Below are 9532 nucleotides of genomic sequence, written 5' to 3'. Positions count from 1 at the left end.
GTGAGGCGGGCGGCTTGTCGCGGCAGGTGTAAGGCAGCGACGTCGGCAGCAGCATGGCCCGCACCAAGCAGACCGCCCGCAAGTCCACCGGCGGCAAGGCGCCCCGCAAGCAGCTGGCCACCAAGGCGGCCCGCAAGAGCGCGCCCTCTACCGGCGGGGTGAAGAAGCCGCACCGTTACCGGTACGCAGCGCCCCCCGGCGGCACCGCGCCGCCCGGCTGAGGGGGGGCGGGCTGGGGCGGCGGGGAAAGTTCGGAGCGGGGGGAGCGGGGCCGGGCGGGACGGAGCGTCCGCGGAAATCGCTGTTAGCGGGAGAAGTGCGCGCCGTCGGTTCGCCTCGGTAGTGCCGGCGCCGAGGCGAGTGCTGGGAAATAAACGCTGCTCGTAATGCGGACTGCGCGATACGGCCGCTCTGTCTTGTTGTTTCTGGGAATTTTGACACCGTGTGAAGTCAGCGGGCAGGAGGAGCCGTGTCCCTCTTAGTGTGCGTGCCTGTCAGGCTCATTGTTGGGAAGGTGGCTTTGGGGTCACCGCACCAACTGACAGCACCGTGCTGAGCCTGCCGGCGCGTACTGCCAGGACGCGTGCCCAGCACCCCGAGCGCTGCGATCAGGACCCCTGGCGGCCTGATCCTGTCCTGTGCTCGTGAGGGAAGGGATGCTGCTGGGACAGCAGGAGCATGCACAGATGAGTGGTGAGTAACAGGGAAAAGGAATCCGACTTCCTATTGCTGCCGCTGGGATGCTTCTACTGAAAGCAACACATTGACAAAGCGCTGGAACAGGCTGCTCAGAGAGGCTGTGGAGTCTCCTTCCAGAGAGATCCTCAAGACTCGCTTGGACACTGACCTGTCATGGGGAACTGCTGTATCAGGGGGTTGACAAAATGACCTCCACAGGTCCCCTCCAACCCCTAAAATTCTGTGTATTTTGTATGTTTTGTTCAGGTCATTAACCCTTTTAAGCTGATGCAGAATTATATTTTGAATACTGATTTTTTTTTTTATGATTGTGTATTCTTCAAGGCCCGGTACCGTGGCCCTCCGTGAAATCAGACGCTATCAGAAGTCTACTGAACTTTTGATCCGCAAACTTCCCTTCCAACGTCTGGTGCGTGAAATTGCTCAGGACTTCAAAACAGATCTGCGCTTCCAGAGCGCTGCTATCGGTGCTTTGCAGGTAAGCGGTACTGGGAGCAGCACCTCACCCGGATGGCAATTAGTACAGGTTCTTGAGAGAATTGCTAAAGCACACACCCATCTGCTTTCCCAGAGATCTGCAAGATCACTGGGAGAGGTTTCCGGAAAGTGGTAATTGTAAAGACACAACCGTTCCTATTGCGAATGCTGCAAGAAGAGGCTCTCCCACCGTAAAGCTCAGGAATAGAAGGCAGGGCAGGGCTCTGCCCCCCAGTCCTGTTGGGCGGTTGGTTTTTATGGCTAGCTCCAGTTGTGCTCTCGTGGGCACAGCCTCTGCTGGCAGGGCTCCAACATGGAGGATGCACCCCAATGGCATCCTTTGTCTGCAGTTGCCCTGATGATGGTCTGTAGGTACCACAGCTAAAATGAAACAGTGGCAGAACAGCAGCTTATAACCTTATAATGGCTGTCAGTGTATCTTATTTAACTGGCCACCCCACCCTTTCCCCCAGAGAAAGAATAGCACAATTAATAAGGTGCTTTAGACAGATTGATTTAGTCTACACTCAAGCATCATCAGAAGTTTTACCTTTGGAAGAACAGAAAGTGTTGTCATGTTGAACTTGTTCCAGTCTGTCCAGATGACGGTCTTCACATCCTCAGATTCAGGTTAAAGAAAAACAGCTTGATGAGCCCCATCTACAAGTGGTTGAGGAAATTGGTATTTTTGTGTGAAGTGGTTTATACTAAGCACAACATTTTTTAGTGTGTTAGTTAAATAACTAACTTAGAATGCATTGAGGGTGAAGCGTCGGTTACTCCTTCTGAGCCAGATTCCTGGCAGTCTAACTGAATCTAGTATAAGCTACCTAGAACTTGATATTCTTGTTCAGTTAGTTTTACTGAGATTCCTTTTGCTCTGTCTGTTCTGAGAACTGATGAAGCCCAGCTGCGTAGTTGTGCTTCCCAAATCAAGTGCCCAAAAGTTTAGTCTTGGTAGGTCCCGTCCAAGGCTTTGTTCTTACCATGAGAATGAAACACTGCATTTTTTTTCTTCATGATAGAAATATATTCCCGATTCCAAAACCTAGTTGTAGAATGTCTGTTTTTCCTGTAAAGTAGCTCACTTTTTCTGATTATTGGCTTCCATGTGGTAAGGGCCAACATGTGTGCCAGGAGGTCCTATACACTTGAGCACACGCTTGCTTCAGAAGGTGGCTGCGTGCATTTCCAAGGTTGCTGCTTTTGCTTGGAGTTCTGACTTCACTCTTGGCTGTGAATATGGTAATTCTTCAACCTGGAGGTTTATCTGTGTGTGTTTGTGTTGTTCTGTTTTAAACTGGAATTGCTTATTACCATTTCAGAATGCTGGCTTGAATGGTCCTGGTTGCAGGACTAACTGCAGGACTAACTGCATTAAGCAGTTGTTGGTATAGAAGTTGTTTGTGGAATATTCATAGCGCTTCCTACTTGCATATTTCAGAAGAAAATGAAACCAACCCCAACCGTAACCCTTTCAGTACCATATTATTTGTGTATGGCTTATTTGGCGAAGTTTCTTAAATTTTCACGTAGTGGATTAGCAAAGCTGTGTTAGGATAACATGGAATACAAAGTAACTTAATACTACAGTCCTCATCTGCAGTAAATACTTTTCTTTCTTCTAATTAAATGTTGTATTTAAGTGAGTTGATTTCACACAAGCTGTTGTTTTGCATGTATTGTGGGAGGGTGGACCTCAGCCTTCTTTCTGGGAGTTAGCCCCAACATTTGGGCCTGCTCACCCTGCGTGCCAGGTCACGGTGGCATATTTCTTAGGAGGTTGTTAGATGTTGGAATTCTGAATCAACCCAAGAACATGTAAACAGTTACCATTGCTGCGCTAGGCCTAATTAGCAGCAAGCTTAATGTGAGCCAGGAGAATAATTAGGTCTAACTGAGCATCTGTCTAGCCCCAGATCCTGCCTGCAGTGGCTTAGTAACAGGGACAGGGTTGCGGTTTTCTTAGGACAGGGCTTGTCCTTTGCATTCCTGAGGTGCTGGCCCTGGGACTCACAGGTGTGGGAGCCTTCTGTGTCAGCAGGGGCTGTGCCCTCTGTGCCCCAGAGGGACAGATGATGCTTAGGGGGAAGAGGCACACTGTCTGAAAGTATTTTTCAGGCTGCTGTCCTGCTTTTGGTGATTGTAGCAATCAGAAAGATAAACGTGATGGAAAAAAGCATTACAAAAGAGGTGTAAAGAACCAGCGTGATAGAAAGGTGCTATAAAGGAAGGGACAAAGATCACTCACCTGTCTCTGAAGATCTAGGTTTGTAGGGAAAAGCTTCCACCAAGGAGGGATCTGCAGAAAGAGATCCTTCCTCAGTGGCAGTCAGCCCTTAAATGAGGCCTAAGAGGGGTGGAGCCAGGCTCCTCCTGGTCACACAGTGAATTGCCTTCACCTGTGCTCCCAGGGCTGACTGGGTCTTTCCTCCAGGTGCTCAGTCAGTGGTTCAGGCTCTGACTCAACAGTTCCCATACAGTGATGGAAGGAATTTCTGAGTTAAAGGTGTTGTCCTCTTACATCTAACAATTCCAGTACGGTTTTTTCTGTTGGTTTGTGACTTTAGAATTAAGCAACCTTCTCAGGAGCCGCACATCCTGCAGCGAGGAGCTGTGTGCCTTAACTGCCTCTTGTGAAAGAACGCCTGCTCTTTTCCCTAGCAACAGCCAATTGCACCTGACACTCAGCAGCTCTTACTCTGGAAGAGCAGACGAGTAACTCAAATGGTGTAACCCAGCCTTTAAAAAGAGAAGTTCCTAAACAAACTCACCTTTTGATAAGATGACCCCTTATCTTGTGAGAGTGCTGTCACAATATTTATTCAGCCGTGTTCCAGAGGATGTCCTCACCAAATGGCATTAGTACACAGCTTTGACATAGAGCATTATTTGGTACTTCATGTAAAGACGGTCACTTTTTTTTTTTGACGGTCTAAACCTTTAGATGTGCATTAATAGAGATAGAAGCTTAAACTTAACACCGTGTTATGTTGTACTTGGAATTCTCTTTTCCTCATGCTCGGAGAGTGAAAGTGTTCTTTACTCTTTTCTTCTACACTAGGAGGCAAGTGAAGCCTACTTGGTTGGCCTGTTTGAAGATACCAACCTGTGTGCTATCCATGCCAAACGTGTCACAATCATGCCAAAAGATATCCAGCTAGCACGCCGCATTCGTGGGGAGCGTGCCTAAACTTCACCATGATGGGTTTGTCATTCTCGAAGCAAAATCTTCTTCCTGTTATTGGTAGTAATGAACGTTAGATATTTTTTCCATGGGGTTAAAAGGTACCTAAGTATATGGTTGCAAATGGAAAAATAGGGGGACAGAATTGGGAATTGGCAAGTTCTTTTCCATTTTCATTTGTGTGTGGATTTTTAATATAAACAAGGGGACAAAACATTAATGCGGTCAAAAAAAAAAATGTCTGAGTGAACAAGTTTCAACAATTCAACTTTATAAAAAAAGAAAAAAAGTATAAATAAGCCTGTCAAATTTTTCTGGGCGATGCCAGCATTTGGATTTTTTTAAACAAGTAAATTTCTTATCAATGGCAACTAAATGGTGTTTGTAGCATTTTTATCATACAGTAGTTTCCATCCATTCACTATACTTTTCTAACTGAGTTGTCCTACATGCAAGTACATGTTTTTAATGTTGTCTGTCTTCTGTGCTGTTCCTGTAAGTTTGCTATTAAAATACATTAAATGATGCCTGGTTTTGGTCTCGATTCTTAAATATTACACTTGGGTTGTATTGGATTAAAAAATTATCTGCCTGTATCTTATCCCTTCCCTTTTTCTCTTCTATATGCGGCCTGAGTACTTCAGTAGGATTAGAAAACAAACGCAAGTGTTACTACCTTGGCTGAAGTACACTATTTGTAAGGTTTTTCTGAGAGCTTAAAATCTGCCTGCAGGTTTGGTGTGTATGTTGCTGGCTATTGCCTGGAGCTGAAACAAGCTCCCTAACTTAGTGATAGAGCTAAGGAAAAGCAAGTTTTGTTGCTGTTTAGATCCCTCTCATTTGCGTTAGTGGTGAGTTTGGAACCTTCTCTGTTCTTCATGGTTCACTAGACAGTGTAGTCAGTGTAAGTGGTGTTTTTGTTTGCTTTTATTACAGCTTTGTACACTCCATTATCTGGATTCTTGGTGTGTAGGTATTTGCTTCTTGATTGATTACCTCCTTTCTGTTTCACTGCCATCCTCCAGCACGTTTGAGAGCTGAGCCCACCTGGGATCAGCTGCTGGCTGTAGGCTCTAATCAAAAAGACACTTCTACAACCCCAGGATATCCTGCATTGGAAGGGACCCACAGGGATTGCTGAGTCCAGCTCCTGGCTCTGCACAGGACCACCCAAAATTAAAACCATAATGATGGGGTTTTTGTACTTCAGCAGGAACATACGTACGTTTGAAACTTCCTTTTTTTTATATGCCTCCCTCCAGTCACTGATGAAAGTTGCTGTGAAGAAGTTTACTCCTGAGATTACCTTCTGTTAAAATGGGGTTGTAATTTTTCACCTGAAACTTGGTTACGGATTCTGGTGACCGCTCTGAAACTGAGTTTCGTGGTGTGTTTCTTGATATCTCTTATAGGCAGTGAATGGATTTCATCTCCATGCTAAGATTCCCTACAAAGCTTGTTTGCTGCTAACTTTTCAAGAAATTCTGGGTGAGCTCTAAGCACACGAGTGAGGTTGTCTGAAGATTTCCAAAGAGGATTAATAGAGAAGTATTCTCTGCTTTGGTATCTTGAACAGAGACCAAAATTGCAGAATAAATCACATTAGTCATAATGCTGTCTGCCAGGGTTGTGCCGTGTAAAGTCTGTTTTAATGGAGTAGCTTGTCACACAGAGAACTAATGCTAGACAAAATGTGATCACACGCTTTTGATGCCAAGCAGTTCATAGCCATGAAGTAAAAATTAAGGAGAACTTGTCTGGGAGCATCCAGAACAGCACCTGTAACAGGTGAGTAACTGAGGTTTAACTTATTTGAGACGTGGCTTCTGTCAAGTTGATAAGAGCCCTGGTAAACTTGATACAAATGCATTTGAATGTAGCACATCTGCAGCTATTGGCTACTTGTGTTCTCCTTTACCTCAGAATTGCTTCATGCATCCGTTGACAATGTTGCAACCACCTACACAAAAAATTAATTAGTTGCTCTTTTTTTAATAACATGGAAGCATTGACAAAGGAACTGAAGTTTTCTTTTTTTTGTATCTAGATTAGAAAAACAAATCTAGAAATTCCGGTATGCAAATGAAATACTGACTTCCTCCTTTTGAAAGAATCGGGATGAGGAATACAGTGACAGTGCAGGTAAAGCGTTCGAGCCAGAGGAATTCATAAGGGAAAAGACCAAAGGATCAGGAACCACAGGACTGACAACGCTTAAGCATGCAGTGCTGCAGCTTAGGTGCGCTGCTGCTTTGGGAGTGTTCAGGCAGGGTTCTAGAGGTGCCATGTGCACGTGCCTGTTGATACCAGATGTGTTGTCTTGGTTTTATTCCTGTAGAATCTTAGGCTATTGCATTTCTGGTCCTCGTTTTCAAGTTTGATGGATTTTCATTCTTAGCAGATTTTTTTTTCCACTGTGTCACAGAAGAAATTATGTAATCTCCAGCTTTCTCAGCGCCCTGCCCTGAGTGCACCGTCTCATCTCTAATGTGTGCAGCGAGTCTCTCTAATTTCAGATGGATCTTCTGCTTGGCGCTGTTTAGGTGGGGGTCGTGGAGGAAGGACAGTAGAAAAGGTGACTTTGCTTTTTTTCTGTTAGTTATTTTGGATTGTAATTTCCCACTGTTTATATTTATTGTAGCACATTTTGAAGCTGTGCCTGGGTACTGTTGGCACAACTCAACCAGAGGTGACGGTTCACTTGCCACACCTGGGTGTCTCTCAAAGACAGGCTCTGCAAAACAGGTGGGGTTAATGTAAAAGCTGCTAGAGGAGATGGAAGAAGACCTTCTGTGGTTCCTTTTTTGTTGTGTAATAGCAGATATTGCTTAGAAAAATAACCTGCTGAATATGAAGTCAATGATGCTGTTACATGCTGAGCTGGGTTCCTGCAGCCCTTTATCCTGTCGTACAGCAGCCATTAGGTGATGCCACTGTCCAGGGACCAGATTCATTAATGTCTGCTCTGGGAGAGGTTGTAGCACCTGCTTGAAATTAGTGCTGGCATCTGGTTCAGAAAGGAACCAAAGTGCATTTTTCCTGTCAGAATACGTGCTTACAGACTCCTGCATGTTGAACTTTTGGCGTGCATTGTTTTCTTGGAGCATGGTGATTTGTAATGCGGGTGGTCTCAGGACATACGCTCTTGCCCTCCGGCTTTCATTGGGTTTCATGGCCACTTAGTGACTTGATTCTGCTTTTTGGTGTGACTGAAACCAACTTGATCCCTTCTCTCTCCACCCTACACCTGCTAGAGATTTGGCAAGTTTGATTACCTGTGAATTTTCCTTCACACCTCCTGAAGATGGAGTGTAGAACAAATCTGAGAGACACGGTGCAGGTGGGAGAGGTCTTGTGCTTCCCTGCTGCCTGGGCTGGGAGGAGCAGTGCGGCTTTAAACTAAAAGAGGGGAGATGTAGGTGAGATGTGAGGAGGAAGTTCTTTACTCAGAGGGCTGTGGGGCCCTGGGCAGCCTGAGCTGGTGGGGGGGAGCAAGCAGCCCAGGGCTGGGGGTTGGGGCTGGGTGGGCTTTGAGGTCCATTCCAACCCAAACCGTTCTGTGATGTTATGATTCTGTGTGCCGGGAAGGCTGCCGGGCTGACACAAGGCTGTGCGAGTGCCACTGCGGGAGGAGCAGAGCCCTGGATAAAGGAAGGAGCCCCTGTCTGGTTGCCCCCCAGGACCGGCTCCTGCTGAGGAGCTGCATCTGGAGGCTGGGCGGCCTCCAGCAGTCTCTGCCAGCTAATGCAGGGCTGGGAGAGCTGCCAGGCACAGGCACGTGCTGCCCCGAGACCTCAGGCCTTGGCTCAGCCACAAAGCAGGTAGGGAGCAGTGCAGGGCTGGTGCAGGACTGCCAACGCGCCTTGCCTGGCGGCTCGGCTCCAGGGCTGCTAGAAATGAGCAGTAGGATTTCTTCGTGGTTGAGGGACTTGCTTTCTTTTAGTGAACTGGGGGTGTTCCTTATTTTGGTGCCATCCCCTGCCCCCACAACAAAGGAATCCTTCCTGCTTTCCATCCCTGGCAGATGAAATGCTTTAAATTGACAGCTCCTAGCGCTTGTTGTGGAGTTACGGGGCTGGCTCTGATATCACAGCCAGCTGGGGAAGGCAGGGAGGGGTTCTGCCTGGTGTCAGCTTGAGGCCTACCAGGCACTGCATCCTGCTAGAGGAAGGCACATCTGTTCAGGAATCTGATCTCATTTCTGCTCTACGGATTCCCCAACTAAATGGACCATTTGCTTTCATGGCAGTAATTGCTTTGAACGCAGTGGAAGAAGCAGCCAAAGCCACAGACAGTATTGAACCTTGCTACTGTTTATTCAATAAATTAATAAGCACTAACAGAAGAGCCTTGAAGTTCACAGCAGAGAAGTAAGCTATTTTCAAGCCAGGTGTTTGGTGGTAGGTGTGACACCAGCGTCACAGAGCAGGGGCATGGATAGTAGAGGAGGGAGAGCAGCTCCCCTGCCTTTCCCCATCCTCTGCTATCCCTCCTCTGGGAGCTGTGTCCAAATGATGCACTCTTTCTCACTTTCTTTCATTAGGTGCCAAAACAGTCCCCTGTCATGGTGGGATCCCAGCTGGTGCTTCGCAAGCAGCTCAGGGTTGAGGTGCCTCGAGCTGTGCTGTGTGAAGGTGGGGCTCTGCAAACAGCAACAGCAAGTGCCCAACTTCAGCAGCCTCCCCGGTCAGTCTGGCATCGGGCACTTTTTCCTTCTGCCTCCATGTCCCTGCCCAGGGCAAGTGCGAGGAAGGCAGTGCTGTGAGTTAAAGCCAGCAGCCCTTTTCTGAAGGTATTTTGCAGATGAAATATTGTAAAATGCAGTAGGGGAAGTGTTTCAATTCTCGGCTTCCAGAAAAGTGGTAGGACAGCAGTACCGTCTCCAGGCTGGAGCCTGGCATTGGCTGCTTCTCCCATTGGTTTAACAGCAGTTTGTTGGTTCTGAGGTGCTGCTGTGGGTTGTGGAGGCTCTGCGGCACCCCTGGGTAGGTCTCATAAGCAGCTGGAGCACCAGCTTGGGGCAAGTTGCATCACCTCCAGGCCTTTCCTGCTCTCATCTAAAAGCAAGGTGACTGCCTGCACCCTGCAGGGGTGAGAGCATGGGGGCAGGCTGTGCTGGGCTCCTTGGGGCAGCTGAGGGAGGTCTTGCTGGTGGAGATCTGTTTCCAG

At 47.4% G+C, this 9532-nt stretch overlaps 2 protein-coding genes across 2 annotated transcripts in view; one reads left to right on the top strand and one right to left on the bottom strand.

Annotated features, from left to right (window-relative positions):
• Positions 1-3453, bottom strand: part of SDE2 (SDE2 telomere maintenance homolog) — a 26915-nt gene extending 23462 nt beyond the window's left edge. Inside the window, exons 1-2 of the mRNA XM_021392592.1 lie at positions 3428-3453; positions 1727-1836 (exon numbers count right to left, since the gene is read on the bottom strand). Coding sequence (XP_021248267.1) covers positions 1727-1753 — 27 coding nt within the window. The 5' untranslated portion in view covers positions 1754-1836; positions 3428-3453. The remainder of the gene's footprint in view (positions 1-1726; positions 1837-3427) is intronic.
• LOC110396752 (histone H3.3) lies at positions 7-4889 on the top strand. Its single transcript, XM_021392594.1, has 3 exons — positions 7-181; positions 1024-1177; positions 4241-4889. The coding sequence occupies exons 1-3, from the start codon at positions 54-56 to the stop codon at positions 4367-4369; spliced, it is 411 nt and encodes a 136-aa protein (XP_021248269.1). The 5' UTR covers positions 7-53; the 3' UTR covers positions 4370-4889.

This window comes from Numida meleagris, chromosome 3 (genome assembly GCF_002078875.1).
Source record: "Numida meleagris isolate 19003 breed g44 Domestic line chromosome 3, NumMel1.0, whole genome shotgun sequence".
Taxonomy (NCBI): domain Eukaryota; kingdom Metazoa; phylum Chordata; class Aves; order Galliformes; family Numididae; genus Numida; species Numida meleagris.
This window is presented reverse-complemented; position numbering and strand designations above follow the sequence as displayed.